Source organism: Athene noctua, chromosome Z (genome assembly GCF_965140245.1).
Source record: "Athene noctua chromosome Z, bAthNoc1.hap1.1, whole genome shotgun sequence".
In the NCBI taxonomy this organism is placed as follows: Eukaryota; Metazoa; Chordata; class Aves; order Strigiformes; family Strigidae; genus Athene; species Athene noctua.
In genome coordinates this window covers 58031115-58058566 of record NC_134077.1, presented here as the reverse complement: position 1 = coordinate 58058566, position 27452 = coordinate 58031115, and the positions used below count along the sequence as shown (strand labels likewise).

The 27452-nt window shown below is 36.0% G+C and overlaps 1 protein-coding gene across 6 annotated transcripts in view; it reads right to left on the bottom strand.

The window, feature by feature from the left end:
* The window catches only part of PRUNE2 (prune homolog 2 with BCH domain), a 148854-nt gene that overhangs the window by 76073 nt on the left and 45329 nt on the right, over window positions 1-27452 (bottom strand). For 5 of the 6 annotated variants that reach the window (XM_074931451.1, XM_074931453.1, XM_074931452.1 and 2 more), the window contains exons 5-6: window positions 23652-23804; window positions 20971-21059 (exon numbers count right to left, since the gene is read on the bottom strand). In XM_074931451.1, the coding sequence (XP_074787552.1) occupies window positions 20971-21059; window positions 23652-23804 (242 nt within the window). Of the gene's footprint in view, window positions 1-20970; window positions 21060-23648; window positions 23805-27452 lie in introns of all 6 variants that reach the window. The other variant, XM_074931456.1, reaches the window with a different exon arrangement.

Below are 27452 nucleotides of genomic sequence, written 5' to 3'. Positions count from 1 at the left end.
CTCCCGCTTACAAAAGGAACTGACCATGGCTCTGCTATATAGTTCAGCAGAACAACATTTTTACATACAAGGTGTGGTTTACCTCTACCACTGTACTTCCACCAGGAAGGAAAGAAATTATGAGAGTAAACAGTAGATGGCATGGCATCCTTTGCCAGTCCTCTTATCAGAGAGGAGAAAGAGGATACGGCAAAGAAACTGAGAAGAGGTAGGAGAGGAGGGAAAAGAGGGTATTCATAAAATTGCCGTGTGAGTTTATACCAGAATACTACTTATAAAGAATTCTCCGTTAAGTTCATTAAATAAAACATTGAAAAACACAAGGTAAAGGAAGAAATAGGAAAAAGAAATACACAATAACAAGCATTATATAATCTGCGTATAAGCATTACAAAAACATGGAGCACACAAAAATTCTTGAATAAAAGATGTTTAAATCTGATCGCTTTATCAAGCTTTAGTCTTTTATTCTTGTTCACCCACCAGATGGTGCCCTTGCAGCATCCATGAACAAGCGAAGTGCATCCCTACCTCTGTCTACAGAAAGACGCATACACATTTCCCTCCACGGGTTTTCCTACCTGTTTGTGAACAGACAGTTTAGACAGAACAATGTTGCTTGAACTGTTCCTAAAAGAGAAGAGTTTTCAGATAGTTCTTGGCATAGAGATTTTTCAAAATCTCATTAGAAGTCTGACTAATTTTGGTAGCAGCATGATCTACAGGCCATGCCTAGCCCTATGGCAGCTGGTATTCACTGTGGTATCTAGATCTGTGAGCAGGAGAATGACCGTTTGGCATCAATTAGGAAAGCACACAAACTCTTAGAAAGCACAGGAGATTTATATTTGCCTAAAACATGGTTTCTAACCTGGAAATACTTCATCTCTGCAGAGATGTGTATTTCTCCCACAGTGATGGAGAAAGCTTTGCAGCTGTTTAGATTAATGTGTTCCTGTTTGTCCACTGACATTTAAACTGGAGGATACACAGCATTCTTCAAAGCTTGATTGGCACATGGAAGTAAAATGTGTAATCAGTGTTAATCTCCTAGTCTATTACTACTGTCTTTCATAATCTACATACATTTTACAAAATTCTTTAGAAAGAAATGCTGTCAGAGCAAATGATGCATCAAATTCAAACAGACCATCAAGATTGCTAATGGATTTTAATAGCAGCTATTACAGCATAATGGTATTTTCCCAACAGCTGTTTGTTTATAAAATTTTCAGTTTACAAGACCTTTATGTCCAATCCCAGGAGACATCCCTCAATTCATTTATAATCATTTGGTTCAACCTCCACATAAATGCTGTCTTACTCGCATTGGGTGCGTTTGTATATGTGTCTAAGACATGAGCAACTACCATAGCAATGAAAATTATGGGCAATCTTACAAGCTAAACTAATTAGTGTGATCTTTTGATGTTAACAGCAAGTAAGTGTTTTATATGTTTCTTCTCTCTTCCCAACTCTTGAATAGCTCATTGCAACTAAGAAACAGCTGCCTGAATGATAGCCTATTTTATGTCTCAAACTGACATATGAGTATTTGTTTAGTTCCATGTAGCTACACCTGTTTAAGGCTTTGAAACATAGTGCTGTGTATCATAAGGACATAACTGGGGCAACTGGCCAGCAGACAATGGCACAGCATAGCCTGCTGAAGTTGGTGGAGAAACATTAGAACTAAAAGATCTTGACAGGCTTCCAAAGTTTGATCTGAGCTGGAAGACCTGCAGAGAGAAAAATGAAAAAGCATTACTTTTTCCAAGTTTGGGGTTTGGTTTGGATTTTTTTTTCTAAATGTACTATTGAATAGTGTCGCATATCTATTAGATCCCAAATCAGGAAGAAACAGGACTCTGGCATGCTTTTTCCATTGAGTCGTGTTCAGAACTGAGCTGTACTTTACCAAATGAGATTTTTTTTTTTTTTTTCCAAAAGTATTAAGCAGATAACCAGGAATGAAAGCTAACAATGAAATGAGCAGAAAAAAATTTTAATTTTATTGAATTTTTTAATATGTTTCATATTTGCAGATGGCTATTGTCTGGCTTTTTTCCTGATTTTCGAGCTCCCTATGTAATATAAACTTTTAAATAACAGTTAACGCTGAAGTCTGGATAAATGTCTTTTAGTATATATACTAATGGGTAAGTTTTTTCCAGAAACATCTAAACCTAATTAATTTTGCATGCATGTTGTTAGCAAACATCACACTAACAACAAACACTGGAAAATTTTTGAGGATATAGGACAAGACAGAAAAATGCCACACTTCACTTTAACTGCTGCTCTCTTTGGACGGTAGATGGCTCCAAGTTCCCACAGAAGAAAGCTACCACTAAAATTCTCAGCCAAGACTGTAATTTTTACAATACAGGAACAGGGGAGCTGATATGCTGTAAATGGGATATGAATAAACAAGCTGTTAAGTGGGTAACGTTTGCGAGTACTGTTAGGTAGCCACCTTACAAAAAGACACCTTTCACCCATACTATAAACGATCTTCTGGGTAATTAGCTCACAGTAAACATCAACTACAGCCAGGATCTGTAGATTCACATTCTACCTCTGTGCTTGCTAATCTCTGTGGTCTGATTGGCACTTAGCTGTCTCATGTAATCAGGAAACTTACTAAAAGAAGAATCTTTACATTTTTTTTCATTGAATGCCTTGACATTCATGGAGCTTTACATGGAGAACCACTGCTTCCTCTTCCTAGCCCTTTCATAACCATAGCATTCCTTACCACTACTATTTGGTTTATTCTGTTTTTTTCACATCCATTCTGCAAAGCATAGCTATTAGCCTAATTTTTCATGCCAGTAGTACTAAAACTTTAACAAAAACATTGTTTCTCCCCGGACACATGGCCTAAGGTCTAAGGCCTTTTATCTCCCCCCCATGTTTGCCAAGAGAGTTATAGTTAGATCTAGGTCTGGCCTTGCAGCTGATAAGAGGAAAGCAATTAGAAAGCACAATCTAAATGTGATCAAGTAAAATACTTTCTATCTCTAATCACCTATAAAAGAGGTGGGCTTAAAAAAATCCACCAGTGAAATTGGAGTGCAAAACCCACAACTGATATTTATAAACCATCTGGCATTAAAAAAAATAGACCAAAATCACCTTGAGCCTGACTCTTACTAGTTACTAGTAACTCACTAGCATCACACTGGAAAGATCCTATTTTGCTGATGGGAGAGTTACTCTTTGAGAACAAGTGGTGATGACAGTTCAGAGTGGTCTACCCAGAAAAACATAAGAAAAAAAAAATTGATTCAAGACTGGTATTTTTGCTGTTTACAGGTGTACCCTCCTATCTTACACAAGGATCTCTTGCCTGTGGATATGCCACTAAGTATGTCTGAATGGTTTTACCTGAGAAATTCACAAACAGATAAAAGAAAAATTCTTTATGTTAGTTTTGGAACACCCAAGAAACTGCTTTGATTTGAGCATCAAGAACTTACCCATATATCACATTTATACTTGTTAGATGCCATCATAAAGAAAGCTGTCTTAACTTGTAATGTGTGTATGTGTAGGTACGTCCACGTTAGTATGCACAAAGCTCCCCAATGCCCTATTTTTCCTTCATCTCATGTATTATCTTTCCATAAGGTTAGTTCAAACACTTTGCAAGAAGTTAGATATATTCAGAGATATTATCGTTAAGTAGTCTCTACATTAGAAAGTTAGAGGAGAGACTATAAAAATCTTCTGGTTTGCTTGTCTTGAGTTGTCATGACACCATAATGATTGGTGGATTTCCAACTTTGGCCAAAAGGAAATTTCAAGCTCAGCTGAAAATATGGCAAAGAAAGCTTAAGAAATCAAAAAGAAGGCTGAGATGGAAGATGAAGGACAACCAATCTTCTCCATAAAGCTTTCTTTTAAAACTCTTAAGTTTTTTTCAAAGAACAGTGAGAAACTGAAAGCACAGTACTTAAAGAAAACAAAATTAATAAAGACAACACTCAGACTTGACATCTAAACTTTTGTTTACCCTTAGAGCTGTTTGTGCAAATAAAACTGTTTAAATAAATCTTACGTGTATATATATTTTGTACTGTATATGTACTGAATTATAAATAATGTATATATACTATATATTTCATATTTCAACAGTGTCTGTGTGCATACAGACACTGTCAAAATAATATATTTGTAAGTATATGAACACACATATACACTACTACATACACATTTCAGTTCAAGCTGATCCAGTACAGCAGATCAGTAAAGGCAGGAAATTAAGACTTTAAAAATACTGTAATTCAGAATACTGTTTATCCAAATACTACAAATAAACAGTGGGTCTGCAAGTTTATTTAGAGATTTTACAGTGCAATATTCTAAAAGGAAAGATAAACCACAGAACTTGCCATAATTTTTAATTTAAAAAGTTTGGGTAAAGGATGACCTACTACTATATATTTTGGAGTTTAATGTCTCAAACTCTCTTAACTGATAGGACTGTTACAGGAAAGCAGAGCAACAGCCACAGAAGCAAAAGCTATGTAGATGTCCAGAGAAATTCAGAGGTAGAAATACGAGACTCTTTATGCAAATACAACTTGAGAGTTATTAAATATTTTCTTCACAGTCTTTTTCTCACAATTTTATAACAACTTAGTAACTACAGTTCTGGCAGACCTGTGCTCAGTACAGCACTTGTATGTGTCTTTATCATAAGTATTCTGGCTGATGTGCTTCACCCACCATTAAGTTTCCACAATTCAGGTTTTCAAGTATAGCCATGCTCTGACACAACCATAGCAGAAACCAACTATTTCCTGCTATTAAAGCTGTTTTGCAACCTATTTTGGGGACATACATAACATTCAGCCATCTCAATTACTCCAAGGTTAGAAGACTTTTTTGAGTTTAAATTTCTATTTAAAGAACTCTGAGTACTAAATTTAATTCTTGTCGCTGATACAGGCTTCCCATAGGATCTCCAACATATCCTGCATCCTCCATCATGCTGACCCAAGGAAATTTCAGTAGAATGCTAAAACTAGAGAGATTCCAAAAAGAAACTGAGGATACAAACTATTCAACAGATGCCTACTCGAAAGCAATTTTTATCACTTCAATCTGTACACCATCAAAGCTTACTCTCTGAACAGTTTTCTGTACAATAAATGAAGTGGGGGGAGCCAATGCTCTTTATAGTTTTCCTTGCATATTTTTTGTACTTCCAGTGTAGCACAGAATACTATGCAAATATACCATACTATATACATATAGGAATGCTATCTCTTCCATATAGAATACATATTATTAAACTCTTTTTCTGAACAGTGCATTAGATTTTCTTGTACTGCTGCATTTCTTGCTGACACATCATGAGTGAAGTGAGAATTATGTGCATCATATAGAGAAAGAGATTAAGGGAGTACTGAGGGTTTTTGGCTCAATTCATAAATCATTATGTAATCTTTCAGGATTTATAATGATCCAAAAGAATAAAATTTCACAGAACTAGCATGAAAACTACAAAAGATGTGGTACTACCTCAGTGTTTGTATGTCATTAATACGTATCTGCTCAAATGTTTTGCCTCAGTGGTAAGAAATTAGTCTATTCCACGGCAGGAAATCTATGTAAAATAAAATGTAGAATTTCTTAACAATGACAAATGGATGGAAAGCTGAAGCTGAAAATACTTGCTATGGCCATTATAAAATGGTAGCCTTGAAAACGAACAAAGATCTTCAACATTTTCTAAACACAAATCAAACATATACTCTATTCCCACCAACCACTTGAATGTAAAATTCTTTTGTCTCACTGGTGAGAAAGTTAACGCATATTTCTGTTATCTTGGTCTCTGTTCATTTCTCCTTAGTTATTTTTACTGAACAAATTATGTGCTATTTGTTTTATTTTATTATTAGGAACTCCTCCTAAACTGTTCGTAAAACTGTAATCTACTACTGCTATCATCAAGCTGATAAATTTAGCTGTGGTTTTATTGGTACTGACAATTATTCTGAGACACAGATACAGTTAACTGTAATAATGCCTGATAACAATCCTAATCTTCATGGAACTTACAAATACTGAGTAAACATGTTCTGAATTGTCTCTCAAACAAGTCTACATCCTATGTTCTTACCAAAAAATACTCTCTTTATGTATAAATGGAACTTAGAACATTGAAGAATTGGCTCTCTGCTTACTAGGTCAGATTCTGATTTCAATTATATCCCGTAAGATGAAAAATGGCTTCAAACTGGAGACAATTTACACTGGAGAAATACCAATACCAATGCATTGAAGAGACACCTATGTATCTAATCAAACACTTTTCCAAATAGGATGATTTTCAATGTCTTTCATGTTTCTTCATTTTTTAGTCTATGCTATTTGGAGAATCGCTTAGGGCCTTATGAATTTTTAGTATTGACTTATTTAATGTAAATTAATGGATAAAATATTTCTATATAGCAAGATATTTCATCAGAGAATGCAAAACAGTGTCCAGGATCCTAATAAATACTCTTATGTCTGAAATGAGTTATCTCAGTAGTGACTTGGGCTCAGATTTATTGTACAGTTCATCAACTTCTCAGCATGCTGGATAATGAATGTTTCATTTACATTGCTAATTGCCAAGCCATGGTTCCTTCAACCTTTAACCCTTATGCTTTATCACATTATCACCATATGTCAATATAATTGCATCTAACATTCCAAGTAACTAACTTTTTCATGAGGTCAAGAGATCCTCTTTTTAAAGCCTTACCAGTGGGGTATCTTCAAAACTACTGAGAAAACCAGCATTATATAGATACTGCAAAACTAATGTAATTTTTTCTTCAGAAGAACAGAGCTTCTTTCTTACGACCCAAAATAAGGTCTTTTCTGTTAAAGTCTGCATTCGCCCATTGTAACCTAAATCACTTCTGCTTCTGTGAAGAGCAACTTTACTGTCTGTGACTATGAAACACCAGTAACTAAGACTAAATACGAGAGACATTCTGTATCTTCATGAGAATTTTGTCTCTAGTTTTCTTTGATCTGTGGAATTATGCAGTTACTTCCACATATCGTACCATCTTGATCTTAATTCTCCAATTACATTCTCATTACATTGCTCAAACAGTAAAATATTTTAATGTAGGTACCATCCAAGATGCTGTCTTAGGCTATGTCTCTAGTGTAACAGCAGTGCTACTCATCTGCTTACAATTATACTTTCCCTCAATGGAAACTGGATTGTATCTTACCTCTAGAATACCCTATGGACAATGTTAATTCACTCTCACCTTTCTTTCAGTTGACTTTCACCACAAATACTTCTTCCAGCTCTGAAATCTGCATTGCCAATAGCAAAGTTTAAGCCTAGTCATACACAGAATAAGCTGTTGTGGAAAAGGATTTTACAACCTTGTGTAACTGAGTCAGTTTTACTGCTTGTGCATGGTCAAACCTGAGAGAAATGACACTCCTGGCAGACAGGAGACTCCCACCTCTTTCCATTTCTTTGAAAGAAGAAACGTTGGTAAGGTGCTTTCTCAGAATAAGTCTGAATTTCAGGAAGCTAGAAATTTATTTCTCAGGATCTGAGTCAGAAATCTAGATGCACCCTCACAGGCAGAAATGAGCACCAAATTGCATTAGAATAAAGAAAATGGGTAATTAAAGATAAAATGGTGTGAGCCTAATTAATTTTCCACGTAGCAAAAATTTCATGTTATACAGCTCACCTTTCTCACAGCTCACATGTTCCTCACATATATGTGGTGCATAGATATATATATATACACACACACAAATGTATGGCACACTTATGTGGCATGCAGTGCCACAAATTAGTACCCCCATCTTTAAGAACAATCTAATCGCATAGCGCAAATCTGGTGAAGCTTCAAGTTGATTTATAACACACCTCATACTGGTTTATGCTTTCATGTTCTGTGCAACAGTAGCTCACCCTCCTCTTCTGGCATCATTCTGTACCTCTTCTCTGACCCTTGGAATGTCCTTTCTGACCAGATATCGAATTCCAGAAAGCAGCTTTTTTTTCAGTTGCTTCCACCATTCACTTCTACTGCAGAAATTTCACCTGACTCTATGCAAAGAACACTACAACATAATAACCAAATTTAAAATTTTGAACTGTAACGGAGTGGCAGGTATGAAACACCCAGCATATCTTATGAGGTTCATATACCCCTCTCTTGCACTTGCAACTACAAAATAAGTTTTAGTACATATTGCTGTCAGCATGACTCTCTTGCCAAGCTGTAAACAATCTCTTTCCAAATCACCTGCAGTATCCATCCAGTAATCATCTATTTGTCATTGACCAACTGATCATTTTCCTGATGTCACAGAGAAGGACTGTCTTTGCTCCCTGCTAGCCTGGACAAGACATAACCCTCCAATCTACCTACACATAAAACATGAGAAAAGACTGGAATCAGAACCATAAAACCCCTTTGAATTAGATTAGCAACAGAAACGTATGGGGTTTTTGTTGTTGTTGTTGTTTGTTGTTTTGTTTTGTTTTGTTTTTTTTTCCCCAAAGCGTTTCAATCCATTAAATATCTATTTAAAAAAAGGTAAAAAATCAAATTCCATGTTACCACCGGGAAATTAATATTCCTTCACCAACATCAGCTGAGACTCAGCACAAGAATATTGCTTAAAAGAATTCCTAAATATGAGGAACTTTTAGCAGTATATGTCAAACAGTGTGTTCCTAAAAGATTTAAGCATATTGTGGTTATCTACTTCCAGCTGCTTCTATGGAGTCAAACTTTGTTTTTATGTTAACAGACAACATTACTATCACATTTTGTGAAGAATAGTGGCATCAAGCAAGATACATCAGTGACTGCAGAACGTCATCTGAAAATATGCTTGTTTATTGAGTCTTTAATAACAGGTCAAAAATATAGCCAAATTCAATGCCACTTTAAAGTGTTCAGAATGTGAGTTCACAGTGACTGAGTGTACAGCAAAGGATCATTCATCACTTAATTTACTTTAACTTCCCAACCATTTCCAGTTGACAGAATATATTGTAAATTAACATTTTTCTAAAATAGTTAAAGCATAAAATCCACAGAGTCCATGATAGTCACCAAGTGACACCTGAATTCAGCCAGCTGTTATTCACAGAAATTTAAATGCATAAACAGGAATTACTAAAATTACTACTGTCATGGTTCTGCCCACTCAGGCATCTTGAAAATCTCACTTTGGATTTTACAGCTACACTGATAGTACTGGAAGTCCACAGGAAGTGAGGCTGAGGTTTGACTTCTGAGTAAATATTGGTTTATACTACAAAACACAACTCCATTACACAACTCTGTGTAAGTGTAACTGACTGGAACACTGTAAACAATTAGGCTAATGACATACATGAAGGAAGAATTCATACTAGATGATAAAAAAAGCAGTATATTCTATTTATTCATCTACAAGTATTTACAGATTAGTTCATGGAGATCAACAAGATGTAGCACACTAGAGGAGTATAAAATACCCAATAATAAGCAGAGAAACAAAACCGGCCATTCCAATTAACCCCTGTTCAGAAGACTGAATGAGGAGAAATTGAACAGAACTGCAAATACTAACACACAAGTTAAATATGCAACCTGTGGACCTTACTGCCAACCTGTAGCGATCATGCTGAGACAAACACTTAGCAGGATCCAAAGAAAGAGTCTTCTTTTTATTTGAACTAAACACCTGCAGGTGTTGTTAAATTATTTCCTTTTGAAGACTTAGAATAATGTTGCCTAAAGGAAATTATAACATGTTTGTTCAATACAGGACTACTGCACTTTCTTCTAAATCTGAACCATGCACAGTTTGCAATTATTTGGCTGAATCCTCAGATCTAATGGGAATGTGCAGGTTTCTTTATGGAACAGAAATTATTGAGACAGAAAGTATGTGCATTACCAAGGTACTAAGGTCTACTGTGTAACCATAAGACAGAGGGCAGGACTCAAACCATGTTTTTTTAAAAGCATTTTTTTGGTAGCTATTTCCTATTTGTTTGTAATTACAATATCAAGTGTGTAATGGCAGAAATCTCTATTTTCAGAACAATGCATCTGCTTACACAGTGGAGTTTCTTTTGCTCAGATATGCCTGCTCCTAACTGTAAAACAGATTTTTTTTCTTAAATATAGGAATGCAGACCCTCCTGTGAAAAAACTCATTCCCTGAGCTGGAAGCACTGATGAAAGAAAGCTCACCTAGGCTGATGATACATGCTTTGTATTTTGTGTTGCTCTCCAGTGATTTTCCACACAGGCACGCTGAAGAGTGGGGTTGACCAAGTTCTAGAGTCTTTGAAGGACGGTTAGGGCAGCAAAGTCCCTAGAGGGAGAAGGTGACCCACAGAGAGAAAGCAAGCACATATGCAGCAGTAAGAGAGTGCCTCAGGAACTCATGGGAGGTGGGAGGTTTTCAAAATACTGATGCTGTGGATTTCCATGGTTGTGAGTGTTGAGAAAAATCCATACTATTATTTATTTTATATGTCTGTCTTTGCCTGTTCCAAATCCTACCAGTGGACCACAGCATCAACACATTCACTCAGCTGGTGATCCTCCTGTGGAGGCCCACGGAAAAGCTAAAGCACCCCATGACACAGTAAGAGCAGCAATGTTTTCACCAACTGCCCTTCATGGAGAGAGCACAGCCCTGGGGGGCCTGGCAGCATGCCAGATGGGAGCAGGGAAGGTATAATTTACACACTGCCATGCAAGCTCCAGCAAATCAGTCTCAGGGCGAGAAAAGCATGGCATTGCAGCATTCAAAAACTCTCAACAGAGTGGCAAATACATACATACTCAACTAAATGCCACAACTATATAGGCTGAACCTGAATATGTTTAGTTCAGTTTAAGAAAATGGGGTGGGGGAGAATATTAATATTTTCAGTGCATTTTTTTCTGTTCACTCACTGTGTGTTTACCATAAATTAGACCTGCTGAGAGTGTGATGCTGAGCAACCCATATGGCAAATACTCAACTGAGATGTGAAAGGAAAATCACTTTTTTGTTTCTGAATTATTTCTAGTCCCTTTATTTAGAAAGTCTTAATATTAATAGCAAATGGTGAGAAAGAATGCTGCTAATGCTATTTATATAGAGAAGAGATGACAAACTTTTTAGACAAAACCAACACATTTTCAGTAGAATGTGATTCAGTAGAATATGATGAAATCTGATAAAAAACCAGCACTTAATGCTCAGTCAAGATTTTTGGCTTTAAAACAGAATTACATGAGTTCTTGGTCTTACAGTCATTTACTCAAACTCATCCCCAAATCCTTTTCAGCTAAAACAATGCGGAGCTGGTCCATGGTGTTTTACCAACCAAAGAGTTAACCCAACAGTCTCCATTTCGAGTAGAAAATTAATCTATTTCAACGTTTTTCCTTTCTAGTCTGTGATAAACACTCAGAGAACAAACCAGCATACACTGCTGTCTGGCATCCATGAAATTTAAAAAAAAAAAATAAAAAAAAATAAAAATTCTGGGTGTGGAATCCAGGCACAGATTGCTGACTATCTCTCTCTGGCAATATTGCAGTGGAGGAAAAACAGAAGACTGGACTGCAAGATTCCCTGTGGACTCTGTTTACTCTTACCTCTCTGTTTCTGTAAGTCTACATTATTTTTTTGCTTTTCATCTGCCCCTCCCCCTCCCTGAGGGTAAGGCTGAGGGAGAGTTATGTTTTATGAAAATTCACTGGCAATGTGACTATGAAAAAGGCAAGAACAACAGCAAGATAGAAATGCAGAAATGCAGTCAGGTTACAAGGTATATAGTAGTGAGATTTGTCTTTCTGTAAAAAGAACCAGAACTGGCAATAAATAGATACCAACTAATAGCTTTTGTTGGCAAAAGTAGAAACCAGGGTAGAGACATTTTCTTCAACAGGTTTCATTGTTCAGGTAAAGGAAGAAGAAAAATAATCTGGCAATGAAGACAGATCATTCTTCCAAATTCTCTCTTTGATCTTACTACTAGCTTTATAGTACTGTTTGTCCTGAGTCAATGAACCAAGGAAACTGTTTTCAGATTCATTATTTTCTCTTACAGAACTGATGAATTCAATGAGAACACATTCAAGTGACTTTGTATAAAACCACAAGAATTATGTTAGCATGAGAAAGGAAATCTCTCCATAACTAGTTTTCAGTCAAAGCATGATTTTGTTATTAACCACAAATCACAAATATGAAGAAAGTTGTGAAAGTCAAATTACTGTGATTTATACTCAGATAAGGTTTTTTTTTTTTAAAAAAAGCAGATAAGAAAAAAAGACATGCTAAAACCTGCCTAACTTTTCACTTTTCATTTTATGATAATCGAAGAATTCAATCTGCATTTAGCAACTTTGGTTGAAGATATTGTAATTATTCCAGAAATAGGGCAACTTCATGATTAAAAATAATATATTCATACATAGAATTTCTTATGGAAGGAAATAATATAAGTCTCTATCCCCCCTGAAAAATGACCTTGAAGGAATTTTCATTTGATACTTTATTTAACAAGTCCATATAGAAACGGAAAAAATGGTCAAAAGCAAGACGTTGCAATACTTGCAATACACACAGGAGTTCTGAATGTCTTTTTTTCTAGGGTCAAAGAGCCTACAGGTTAGACTTAACCTGTTTTCACTTCAATATAAAAAATAATATTTGCACAAACAATCTAGCTATGGAGTTGCGGGAGAAATAGTTTTTGGTGAATAATATTCATGCAGAAGCTTTATGATGAAAACTACATTTTGTTTAGAGGCACAGAAGCTGTTATTCCAAATACAGCTGCTGTGATCTTCCTAAGAAAAACTTTATCTGCTGACCAGAAAGAGAGAAAGAAAAACTGCATTCTTTAGTGGAATTATAGCTGATGTTCTTAGCTACACTGAATTTGAGTACTCAGATAGGAGCTGAAGGGTTTCAACTTCAATAATTTTGGGGTTTTTTTGATCCCTGTATTATATTACAAATGAAACATATTAAAATGTATATAAAATTAAATAAACCCTGAAGCTTTCGGTCAGTCAAAACAGGTGAATTCAAGTAAGCCTGAGAGTGTAACCCATTACACAGAGTTACACAAAGAATCTTACAAACACTTATCTGACTAATTCAAAACTCCAAAGTGTTCCTACATCTTAAAATAACCACAGCTTCAGGGCTAGGCTCCTGATATGTAGCAGAAGGTATAAAATTTAATGGTATATGCTAAAAACAGAGGCTATTGTAACGTTTACAAGCATTAAGCACTCACATTCTAGTTCAGGTGTTTTAGGCACATGCTTTGCCAAACAGATGGAACAAAATCAGTATTTCAGGACACAGCAGACATACATTTTTGGTTTTCTGCATCAAAATATCACTATTCTAAATAAATATTTTGTGATTTTTAAATGGGGGGGGGTGTGGTGTGGTAATTTCTAAATGAAAAGCACAAAAGCAGTCACCAAGATGGGCATTTCCTTAGAAATATCCTGGATATCTCTCTCTATGGACAGAATTGCTGTCTTCTGTAGTAATGCAACACTGACACTAGCAAACCCAAAAGAAGTCCTTTTACTTATAGATGGATTTATATTGTAATTTTGGATCAACAGTTTAATGTTCTAATTAAGTTGTTTCCCCCACAATAGCAAAGAAAAAAATATAAACTAAACACCAGGAAATAAAATTTAACTTTTCTGTAATATTTATATTGCTGTTATCCCTAATTATTATCAGTTCCTATATTCTCATGGATTATGGCCAGATCTTAAAATATTAAATGACCAAGTTAGGCTTTACACAGAAATTTTTAGAAGTCTATTGTATTTAATATAAAAAACCCTCTTTTTATGCTGAACATTTCTCAAAACAGCACCTCCCGCTGTCAGTGTCTATGCCCCATGAGCAGCTAAGCTGAGATGCTACTGACAAGAACTAGAAGAGTACACAAATGATAAATTAGTCAGCTTTGTAGAAGTCAGGAATGCAGTCCAATAATGATGCTGTAGATGATAGCATTTTATTTAGCTGAGAAACAGTGCATATTATACAGCTGTATTTCATAAAGAAACTATCCTAATTTATTAAACACATTTCATAAATGACAAAAGAAAATATAGTTTATCTTCCTGAACAATGTATTTGTAAACACATTTTTACTGTAATGTTAGTAGATGAATCTAATGTCTATGCTTATTCCTTTAACAATTCTCATCGTTACTTTACTAACTTTTGAACCAAGATTGAACAAAACCAGTAAAGGCAAAATCATAAACAATAGCATGGGTCAAATTTAGACCACATGTCACCAAATCATAACAGATGAAGTCTATCCAGTTTCTTCAGACACCGAATAAACTGAAATCCTACATATATATACCATTGCAGACCTGATATCACTGTATACCTCGTGCATTCTTAAAGATATATTGCAAGTACAAAATCTCTGATGCTTCCGGCTTACTATGAATTATGACAGCAGTATAGAATATACCTTGCAAAAGTGACAGTTGAATAAATCATTATTTAATGATTTAAGCACAGGCCGAACTGGACTGATTGATAAATGTAATGGTCTTGGCCAGGTTTACAAGTTTCTATTTTTCTCACATCACAAGGGACCGTAATGAACACCTTGCCTGACATCCTACATAACTTCATGCAGAAACATCTCACTAAGCAGTAGAACGTTAGCCCATATCACCCTCACATCATCTTCTGGAAAGGATCTGGTCTTGATTTTAAAACTATAAGCAATCCTGATAATCACTGTAATCAATGACAGTTTTGCTGCCATTTGATTTCACTTAAAACAGCCTAGAGTTCTCCCCACTAGTCTCCTTTCATACATGTAGAGAGGAGTAACTAACTACAACAGAGTTCAGCAGGTCTGCTTCAGCTCTCCACACCTCGGATTGTTCATTGCAACTGGGATACTTCGGCTGACCTGAGGCATCAACAGAACAGCTACCATCCTTCATAACACAGCAGTCTGACATTTAAACATGAGCACAGTATTGACACTAACGCATGTTTTGCTGCATTAGTCAGTCCTGTAAGGTGATGACTTAAACCTCCTCATACTTTTAAAAAAGCAAACAAAAGTATGTTCAAGCTTTGTGTACGATACATGGTATACATTTTTCTACAAGCAAATCTCACACACTGACATTTTAAGACCTTAATTAAGGCTGATTTATTTACAAATGGTATGTTTTCAACTCTCAGAAATGATGTATTTAATGTTTTATTTTTAAACACAATTAAAAAATAATATATAAATATATACATACTGCAAATGTAATACAGATAGCAAATTCATTTAAGCCCATTTATGCACATTAGTGACACACCATGTGGCAGAAAGACTAAGACTACAAGAAGACCCCTTGGCGATTTATTTTATATTAAATCCCTAATGGCCTCTTCTCATCTTTGCAAAAATATGCACAAAAGTCCAGACTATGCAGCCATTGAAATGAATGGTTATTTATTTGCTAAACGAGAACCCTATGTTTAATGTTCCTTAGACATAAGGTAGTCTGCAAAAGTCGCATTCCTACAGCTCCATACATCATTTATTTCACATACCCTAACTTCTCACAACAGGCATCAGAAAAAATACTTCTGAACAGCATTGCTATTGTAAGTTGCTGAGAATTTTGTTTCTCATGCCATTACTGGAAGATTAAATGCTAACATGTTTACTTGGGGTTTTCTTCTTGTTTTGATTTTAGCATTACAAACAAATTCATGGACCAATCTGATGCCATTTAAAATATGTTTATATTTATACTGTAAGAAAAAAGTTCCTAAATACATAACTATGGTCCAATCATTAGCGACTGACAACAGAAGTTCAAACCTTCAAACAAGCATTTTGTAATTTCACATAACTGCGTACAATAACCTACCTAGCACTTGTTTGATACCCAGCTGAGACAGATATGCTTTAGAGAAGTATGAAAAGCATCACTTTTCATAATACACAAATCAAATTGTCTAAATTAATAACATAGTTGCATGCCATACTACCACTAAAAACCAGCCTGAAAACTAAACTTTATCTCTTAGATCAGACTATTTATTCATTAGAAAGCAGATCCACTAAGTGCCCAAACGTTTCTAGATTTCCTGTCACTGTTGTCGTAACAGCCGCTGCAAGTTTCTCTCACAAAGCCACAAAGAGGAAAGTTACTGCAAGAGCCAGAGGTATCACTCTCAACTAATTTGGACTACCAGATGCCACCTCAGGACAGTCAAGCTCACTGTGCCAGCATGAACTTGCAGGTCACTTTCTTGGGGCAAAAACAACAGTGGGCTGCAGCCTCCATTACAGCTCTGACAATTTCTCTAAACCTCTTGGTTGACTCCAACCAGCTCCAACCTTATAATACTAAAAGATTACACAACCTCTACCACATGGAAATTCTTTATGAAGTATTCAGATACCACGGCCAGAAACACGAATAAGAACCTCAACAGACTGGTCAGTCTTCAGAATGCACATACTCCCTCATCTGCAGTAGTCAATAGCAGACAATCATAGACTTTTGCCTTGTTTTCAACTGACTGCCCTGTTTCTCCCTGGAGAAACTTGACTGTTCATCTTGCTAAGTTACTGCAAGTTCCATGAACAATTAGAATAAATTTTCATGAATCAAAAGATTAAGGACAACACACATTAAGACCAAGAAACACATCATTAGGCTACCATGTCATGAGTCATTCCAACTAAAGTGAACACTCATGAAACCTGGATTGTTGTTCTGGTGCACTAGACCTAAGAAAGCAGAGAATAGAGTTCAGTTTACAGGGGAAGTAATTCCTTTCTCAGGCAAAAAATGACTTTCACAGAAAGTCACATTGAGAAGATATTTGTCATTTCCAAGAGAATTCCAGCAGAGAACAAGAAAAACATACTCTCAGGGTATAACATAATGTAACAGAAATTAACTGTAATGCATGCACTGAATTTTGCTACAATATTCTATGAGTAATCATTATTATGACTTGCAGAAACTTTCCAGTAAAGGCAACAAAAATAACTGTGATCTGGGTGCTGTCACTTTTGTCACTCTCTTGGAAAAAATGCTGCCGATGTATGTGAAATCCAAGTAGTATTGGCAGCCAGTCACTGGAGAGACAGGTCTGTTTTCAACTTACAGCTTTAATGCCACCTAAATCCAGGAAGCCCAGATCCAAAGGCAGTTATCTCACAAAATGCAAAGCTGCATATAAACTCTTATTGAAACGTAAATACATCCACACAAAATGCCTTCCCTGCTTTTATCGCTAATGACAACACTGTCTATTCCTTTAATAACTGAAAGATTCGTTTTCATCAAGACACTTAAATATCAGTTGACAACTAGTGAGCTAACAGACAATGGATGTAAATCACACCTAGTTGACTGGTATCAGTATGTACATACAAATAAAGCACTGAGAGCAACTGCACTACTATTTTTGCATTCATGTCTTTCTTCATGAGAAACTGGAGAGCAAGAGTGTACCTGCAAGTGTTCTACAGGTCTGAATACTGCTATGCAACAGTACTAGAAGTAATTACAAGTATCATCTTACAATTTATGACTTAGTATCGGTGGGAATGTTTAAGTTCTGTATTTTATAAGAAGGAAATGATGATAACTAGGCAATAAAAACAGGGTTTAGAGCAACATATTTAACACAAGCTTCAATTAATTTAAATTCACGGCACATTTATGAAATAAAAGATTAATATCCTCATTTACAGAGGGGAAACTGAGGAAAAAAAAATACTTATTTAACATAGGAAACCAGCAGTAGAGAAGGGAAAGAAACTTAGCTCCAGGTCAAGACATTGCTAAAAAAACATTCCTCTCTCAAGAACAGAGAATTTTTTCATAATCCACTTCTGATAAAGATCTGTAAAGCTTGCAATAAAGACATAAATAAGAAAAGCTTAGAATCATTTGAGTATGTGCTACTGAGGTGTGACATTTGTTAGAACATCAGACTTACTGATCTCTGTCTTTATTATTGTGAAATTCTGACTGAAATCAGAGTTTGAGTGTTGAGCTGCAACACTTTCACTCTTCATGATACATATCCAACCCAGCAAGGGATGTATGCTTACTCACCCAACTATAATTGTATAATCATCACCTTTGTTCTTAGCAGTTCACCTACATGGTAGACCACTGAACCAAAGCAAATAATCAAGCCTATAGAAAACACTTTAATGAAATATACTTTTGTTTACCTGTTGATTTAAAAAAAAAAAAAAATTGATCTTGTGAGATTTCTGAAGAAGCAAACACATTAGAGATTCAAAAACTGCAGCAAAGCCAAACCTGTTCTCCATGTTCACTTAACGTTTAATCAGATAATGTCTGTAGAACACTTTGAGAAGAAATAAAAAATGATCATTATTATTGCTGAGAAAATCCTGAAGTCATTCAAGTCTCTGCATTCTGAGTTCATAACAGAATTCTAAACTGAATAGCCAGACAGTTCTGGACAGTCTTGTCTATAATTCCCTTATATGTATTCTGTTTCTGATACTGGGTGAAGTAACTAGTACAGAACATTATTATAAGCAATCTGCTTTACCACTGTGCAGACCATATCATCCCTGGCTCTAATAAGAGCAAGTAAAAAAGCTCTTGTGCTGGTCAAGCACTGTAACCCAGGGAGTTCAGAAGATGTTTCAACAAAGAGCAGTAATGCAGCAAACACAAAACTGATCTCGATTCCAACTGTGAAATTATGAGTCCTTTAGTACAATGTGTAACTTTCTAAACATTATAACTAGAAAAAAACAAGCAGTTACATCCCTGAAAAATTAAATCTTTCGAAGCGAACTCTTTACAGCAGAACAACAGAGAGCAAAAACTGAAGAGAGATACCTGTAACTCCCAGAAAAATACCGCTTAAAATTCCGGTAACGAAATTACTTAACAGATTGGGATTAAAAGCATCTAACATCAGCAGTAACTGATCAGTTTGTTCTTTTTACATGCAACTGAATCTCATTTTTCTCCCATGATGGCCACTAGATATGTCCTAAGAAAAACAATTATGAAACATATATTGCTTGACCATCAAATCTTGACACTCCTTGAACAGAGTATGTCAGCATCAAATGTTACACCATCACTGAAAAAAGTTTCAAAATTTGCCTACTTTTAGGACTATGAAAACCCACTGTTGCCAAATTAAATTTGTGAGTTGTGGCCAAAAAGAAGGTTACGTTTTAGGTTACGATTGATTTGATATGTAGAGTAGTAAAGTATGTAGAGTAGTAAAGTTGAGTTCAGCCACATTTAGCTGGAGCTTAGATCTGCGGAGGGCAAGGTCTGCATTCTACATATTCTATTAAACAAGATTGATAGGAAAATAAATAAAATGCAATGTTAAAGCTAGCTTCTAATTGCCAGCCCTGTGTTTCCACCATTCACTGAAATTGACAGGAAAAAAGAGAAAGATTTAAAAGAAAAGAACAGGAAGATTTTATTAAGAACTTCTAAAAATCCCATTTCTTCTTCTGGGGATTTATCTTACAATATTCTTTCCCCATCCCCTTTCCCTCCCAATCTTGGCATAATTTTCAGAAGCAAAATTATCATTCATAAAGCAGTGCAAGTTTGGTGGCTGGTAAAGATTGCTTGACACTGAGAAACTAACCAAGAAACCAACAGGTTCTGCTTCATTTCTAAAGCTTTGCTACCCAATTTGTTTTGTATATTTTATTATGCAAGTAGAAATCTATGGATAAATATTAGCTGGATTGCACCCACAAAATTCTTCAACCACAGAAGCAACTTTTTTTTTTGTAAAATGCATCCCAGAAGTAATGAGGTAAGAAATCTTATAGGATATACACAGGGAAGAACTATCCAAGTGAGGTTTTTTAGTACTATTTGAGGTAAAATAAAGTTTTGATTAAAGTAAAATGCAAAAGCAGAAGATGACAACTTCTTTTGCATGTCAAATACTTTTGTATGGGTTGTCTTCAGGCAAATGGTGAAACTGTAAATCACAAATATATGCACTATGTAAAAGTGTCTCTTTGATCAGATTTTCTTCAGTCTAGTTAGTTTTATTATTAATCAGTATATCAGTATGCAAACTGCCATCAGAAATAATACCACCATGTTATATTTCTTCAGTGATCTAAACATTATTATTTTTTAATTAATATTTTTACATAATAGCCAGTAACATATCTAGTTCAGGTCACGGTAAAAAGCTACTGATATCCATAACACAAATCATCTTGATGTAATGATACAAAACATACTACACAAGAGTTTTCCCTAAGCAGTTACAAAATGTTTGGGACTGGTCAAGAAAGAAAATCCAAGCAGCCACTTTCAGGCTATCTCAGGGATACTCATAAAGACAAATCTATAGTTTTGATCCAAAAGATCAAAATTCTAGGAACTTCTGCCCCATCGAGGTCTTTTTGTTTCTACTGACATTTTCATTTAGGCAATGTGGCAATGGACACACATCACTGCATCATTTCAAGATAAGTTTATAGATAGCATAACAGAATATCCCCTCTTCTCAAAAAGCTAAGAGTGTGTTAGAGTGACTTCAAAAATTGTATGCCATACTGTAAGTGAAAGGTAGGACAAAGTCCTAGTTAGTAACTACCTACTGAAGTTCAAAAGAAAGTTCACACCTTCAATTCACCCAAAGGCTGCAATGTGCTAATACCATTGTATTAACACACCACGGCATAGACTAACGGGAAGGAATAATCAGATGCATAATAATGTAAACGAAACTACAAACAGCTACCACTTCTCTCAAAGTTAATTAAATCACTGAAAATTCTGCTGATATATAATTTTGTGAAAATAACTGGCTCAAAATAATTTTAAAGAACCATCTCCATATGCAATAGGGCTGTTTAACAACTACATTGTTTAGGTTTTCTCTTACCTCCAGTGTCAGGTACACAGTGCTAATTGCTACTTTGATTTCTCCATCTGAAATCTCCTTGAGATCTTTCAGCATAACCTCCTCAATACCTGTTTGAGAAGAGAAAGGAATTTCAATACATCCAAGTATCTACAGCTGACCAGATGTAGCAACATAAATTAAAAATACAGGTTAGACCTTAATGTTGAGCATTATATATCTTAGGACATCCTATGAGAAAATTAAACCCAACATTAATATTTCAGTATTTAATGTTAACCAAGGAAGAGATTTAAAAGGGGGAAGTGGGGGGTGGAAGTAAAGGATGAAGAATTAAGTCTCCAGCAATGAAGTCGTGTGAACACTCACATTTTTTAAGTGAACTGAATTCCAGCTGATGATAAATGTATAGATAGACCCTTCCTACAGTTTAATATGAAATCACTAATACAAAACACTGGAGTGAGTAATATATTGGAAAGCACATGTAGAATACTGTGTTATTTATAAAATATTCAGAGGCAAAGCACTTAAGATGTTCTGTAAACACAAAGTCATTCAACTTTTCTGACCTTCCTCACAATACCCATGGGTTCTTCTTAAGTACATCAGTGAATGAACCAACTAGATGTTTATGTAACATAGAATCAGAAGTATACATGCTATCATCAGAAACAACAGGGTAAAATTGAAATTGCTTCACATGGCAATCAGACATGTTAATAAGTTTAAGTACAATGTATTGAAAATCCATGTGACTAACTTTCTCTAATAGGAGAAGTCTGTCTAAAATGCTGTAAAGATGCTCAAATATATTTCATGTATAGGAACATGGTCATATCACACCATCAAAAATACAGATATGACAGTCAAATGTCTATGTAAAGAAAGATGCAAGCCACCTACTTCAGTGTAGAGTGGCAACCAAAATATTCACAGATTTTTAAAGTTTATTAGTGTAACATCCAAAATGTGTTTGCATGACTGATTTTTAAGAGGGAGCCAAATACCAACAAGCCAAATAAATGAATCCTCTCATTACTGGTCTTGTAAAAAGTCCAGCTACTGTATTCAATCTAATGATAAGATGAACTGGCTAATGTTCACATATTTATTGTATTTATGCATCTGTCCTTTTAAATATATTTAGAGATAAACTATAGACTTTATGGTGGGCTACAGCCCACTGTGCCTCAAATAACAAATGAATTCTTGAATTCAGGCCAATAAATTATTATTTCTGCATGACACTGAGAACATTTTTGCTGAATTGTCCTAATACTGCCTGAAATAACAGGTAAAACATTCAGCAGAGATTAGTGTCTTCAAATTACTTCAGAAACTCAAGAGCACCTTACTAATACAAATGCCACATGAATATATGCAGTGCTAAATATGTACCTTGTAATAAGCAGCAAACAGCAGCTGTGAGACAAAGCAAAAGAGTATATTACATTGTCCTCCTCATGTGGCATTATAAAAATTATCGACATCTTGGACTAGATGATCTTCAAGGTCTTTTCCAACCTAGACAATTCTGTGACAACCAGTGACATGAAGACTGAATCCATTGTATCTACTTGCCCAAGTTTTGCACTGGATATTAGGGTAAACTTCATGGGCAAAGTACATGACAAACATTACTAAATCATCTTCCCCGGCAGAACTAAGAACTGAGCTCCATAAAAGCCACTTTCACTGGGCCTCTCCAATCCAGGCTGCATTCAGTTCATTTCAGAACTATGATTCCTTAATTAACATCTGTAGGAACTTCAGGAAACTATGTGAAAATTTATAGCCCTTAACTAATTTAGCTTGTCACCTCACTGAAAGAAAAAGCAAGGGAAGCAGCACCTCAGATTCTGTCCTTAACTACCAGCAAGGACAGCCATCTCAGGCTGATGGTCTGAATTCAGATGAGAGGATTCTGCATATGGGTGGATAGAGAATAGTATAAAACGGCTGAGTCTTCATGGACTCTTTGCATACCTGATGTATCTAACAAAGATGTCAGTAATTCAATATGCAGTCTTTGTCAACAACTTGGTAGCAAATGCCTTTTAACAAAGACAGTAAGAAATGTGATAGTTATTGCAACAATTTTCTTCAGGCTTTCAAAGCGTCCCTTCAAAAGCCTGCTACCAAATTTTGGGTTCAAACATTCCTACTTCTGATCACTGAAAAAATGACAACTGTGTTCTGCTATTTCTAGCAAAAGGAAGTGAAAGAACTACATTTTTTCCCACTGCTTCCTTAATCTTAGTCTGAAGTCAAATTGACTTCACCTGTACACAGCCCTCGATAAATCTGGGAAGATTCAGAAGATAAAATCCACTCCCACACCACACAGGCAATTGAAGCATAATTACTGCACATGCGCTGACCCATTGATTATACCCCTAGACTTCATTAACACAAATTCTTGACTAGTATACACTTGTAAAAGCAATATATGAAATGATGTTTACTTTACCTGTAAAAGCAATGCAACATTATTTAGGAGTTCAGTAGTTCCTCAACATAAATCACAATCCCATGATTCAGAATGTAAGCCACTTAATTTAAAATTAAATAATACATGTAACTGTCAATGGAGATAGTGTGCTGCAACTATTTTCCACATACACAATGAGCCGGTATGTTCTGATAGTTACATAACTAAGTCTGTAAAAGGTCTGAATAATGGAAGTAATTTGCACTACCTTGTTGGTTAAACTGAGTCTCCTGGAGAACAGAGATAATTTCCTCTCGTGGGGGAAGATCTGGAAACTTTTTCTCTAGGATTGACAGTACTTTCTCCTGCTGCTCTGTAATGCTCTCAGCTTTCAAAGACATGCACTTGAAGAGAATGCTTCCTGAAACATTGAAAGACAAAAATCACTGCCTCCTGTAAACAGTAAAGAGGCACTACAGAAACAGGAATGCTTACTGTATCACCATCCAAGCCGTTTCCTTCCAGAAGGCTGTTTCTACTGATGAGTTCACTGAATTGAATATTGACTGCTTTTCGCACAGAAACATCGTCCTAACGTGAAGACAGTTTATAAAACCTGAACCAGGTGGCTTGTCAGGGCCTATGCTACAGCTAACGGGATGGTCCCGGTGCTGCCACAGCATGCAGCACGCTTCTGTATGTCTAATACAGCTCTGCAGCATGGCCACTAGCAAGAGGTGGGACACCAGGGCTTGCTCCTCTCTCTAAGCATTAAACTAGGTGTTTAAAACCTAAAACTGGAAACAGTAAATCCACATTGCCAACCTTCCTTCTACAGCCTTTCAATGAACTACTATCATGGACATAAGGAAGAAATTCTTTACGATGAGAGTGGTGAGACACTGGAACAGATTGTTTTTACAATGCAGAGGTGAGTTTGATGTCTTTTCAAACTGTGTGTTGCATATATTCCATCCTGGATGTGAAACATTACTGATCATTCAAGGTTTAAAGTCACCCTTTCATTCCCTGGAGACTGGGACCCCATTTATTAACATACCCAAACATAGACTTTGCTTCCAATTACTCACTCTAAATTAAGGATAATAAAATCTTATACTTCAGCACTGAAATTATTTATTACTGTACTGTGCGTAGGGATTTCAAACAAGTGTATGATTGCATTGCATCATGCTAGGTCAATGAGCAAATCAGTACAATAGTATGCAAGTTATCATAAACCAAAATCTTGGCTTTAACACAGAGCCAAGAGAGGAAAAGAAATACCTAGACACAACCACCCTCAATCTCACTAGATTGACTAGGACCCAAACATCTTGTTTCTCCTACACTGTCAACACATAAAATATCAAAATGCATTTTTTCAAAATTCGTGAAGCACTTGCAACACAATTTTTTTGCCATGCTAAGAACACACCTCCTTATTAGACAAATCCTGTATGGATTAAATAATAAGTAATGCTTAATGAGCCAAAAGCTGTTCCCCATCAGATATTAATTTCTGGAAATTCACTTACATGATATTCAATTCTGTGTTTCTGTTACTGATACTGCAATTGACAATATTCTTTTAATTCTCAGCATCACTTTCTTTGTGTCAGTCTTATCATCACTTTAAGACAATGCTCCTGTCCTATTTGATAGTATTAAAAGCATTAAATACATAGAGACAGCATGAAAATTATCAGATGTCTACAGGTAGATAACTGATACATAAAACACCCAAGGTACCCATATGTATTAGCAAGGCCTATTTTTCAGTCCTTTTTATATGAAGCAAGTTTCTCAATCGGCAGCCTCCAGGATAATTCACCTAACAATATCCCTTCATTGTTTGCACCTCTAACCAGATAATAGTGCCTGTGCTACATATTCATGTCCATAGCTCGTGCAGGGCAGCGACTGGAATGAGTTAGATGGCCCACAGCACACCTCCCAGTCAGCACAGAGCTGCACCTGGTTAAATGGCAGATCAGGGAGCAGGCTGCATGAATTATTTTAGCAATAGTAATCTTCTGCTTTTTCAGCACCCTTTTTTTTTTCCTCTAGGAGCAGACAGGGAAATTGCTCATGTACACACAAATGAAATGGAGACTCCAGCAGAAAGTACTGGACCTACAATGCACACTCAAATTCATCATACATTTACCTACTGGAGGGAAGCCATAGTGTTGTTCAATACAGCCTCCCACCGTCACCAGGATGAGCTAAGCAGCCTGTCCATCTGCACAGGTCCACAGACATACAATGTGTCAAACCTTTGCCACAGGTGCATGTGCTTTGGGGGGGAGAGTATTTAAGGGAGATTAAGAAAAGAAAATCCTAACATACTTGAAAATGCAGTAAAATTAAAGATGTAAGTTGAATATGCAATCAAGCTCATGAGTTTTGAAGTCAACATGACCTAAGCTTTGTCATCTCCCTCATTATACAGAAATAACTACTATGTGGTGGGTTCAGTGTCAGGTCAGCAACTTCTGATTCATTTTAGCTCCATATACTACAAATCATTCCAGCCTAATTACAGGATTGTGAATTGAACAATAACTACACCACAGTTTTTATCCAGTCAGTCCTGGATTTCAACTAAGCCTTAAGACAAATGAAGAGCTATGTCCTTCCTAAAACATAACAACAGCTCAACCATATATAAACAGTCAAATTAAGACAGTTTCTGAGTCTCAGAATTTAAGGAAAAGTATTTTTTCCTGTTTCTCACAGAAATAATTCCCAAACTATTACAATAAAATTAAATAGATTATTTAATTAACTTTTCTTCTACATCAGTATTTCAAACAAGTAATGTTCCCATCCAGCACCAGGCAGTTTCTACCATATCCAGGATTGGGCCATCAAATTGACTAGTCAGCTGACTAGTTCCAGGCCCAATGTAGCACAGCTCTTCTAGAGCAAATGGTATTGGGAAGCAAGACAGAAAACGAGTTGAGTAAAGAAGAGGAAGGATCTCATATTTCTCCAGCTGCAGGAAGTAGGAGAACTGGCAGCAGAAACCTGTGGTTACACCAAAACAGGTTCTAGCAGCCAGATCTGGTTGTGATTTCAACAAGTGTCTGAACCACAGCAGCTACAAAACATCAAAATGATCGTAAGTATCTGTTTCGCTAAAACATGTATTTCTTTCACACCAAAGCAATTCTACTATATTGTTGCAGCAGCATTGCTCATGCCAATAAAACGAGCTTAATTCTCCTAAACACATGAATTGGTGGAAGGAAATTTTGACATTTTTTATCTATTCCCCAATCAAAAGAGATGGGAAGATTGACAAGGACATACTACGGCAGCCTACCATGCATTTCTGCAGGTACTAGTGTGCATTTGTTTTCATATGTGTGATAAATTCTTAGTTTCTTCAACGCTAAGGCCATCTTGGATTTGATCTCACATTTGTCAGGACACAAACATTACCATAAAGTTGTAAAAATCAGAATGTGCTTTGATGTGCACTGTACCACAGCATCTAAATGGAGCCTTTGCCTTTCACTGCTCAGTTCATCTCAGGGTCAATACCTTTGCATATTTTCATCAGGTGTGACATCTTCAAAGAGCAAAGCAAACTAAGAAATTTGGGGATTTATCACATAATACAAGAATGAAATGCAGTCAGCCTGAAATAATGCTTCATAATAGGCAGACATCTTAGAAAGGTTTATAAAAGGCTATCTTTCCTACTTGTCACAGCAATACTGTAGTGCTTACAATTGCTAACTTTTCTACTAGGATGGAAGCAAGAAAAGGAACCTTCTCAAATTAATAGGGTGTCAGCAAGCCCTAAGATCATCATTTATTCTTCCTTCATTCTTTAATACCATGCTGATCAGCAGGAAAGAAAGGCACACATCTTCTGTCCCAGGCATCCTCAGCATGCCTGTGAGGGTTAAGATTCCAAGTGGTTTAGAAAAACAGTTCACTCAAGGTACTTTTGCTTGGCCAAAGGTCAGTAGTCCATTTGTTCATGTGCCCTCTTGTAAGTATCTGCTGTAAAAGAGATACATGGGCTCAGAAATCTCCTGCAGATCTTACTCAG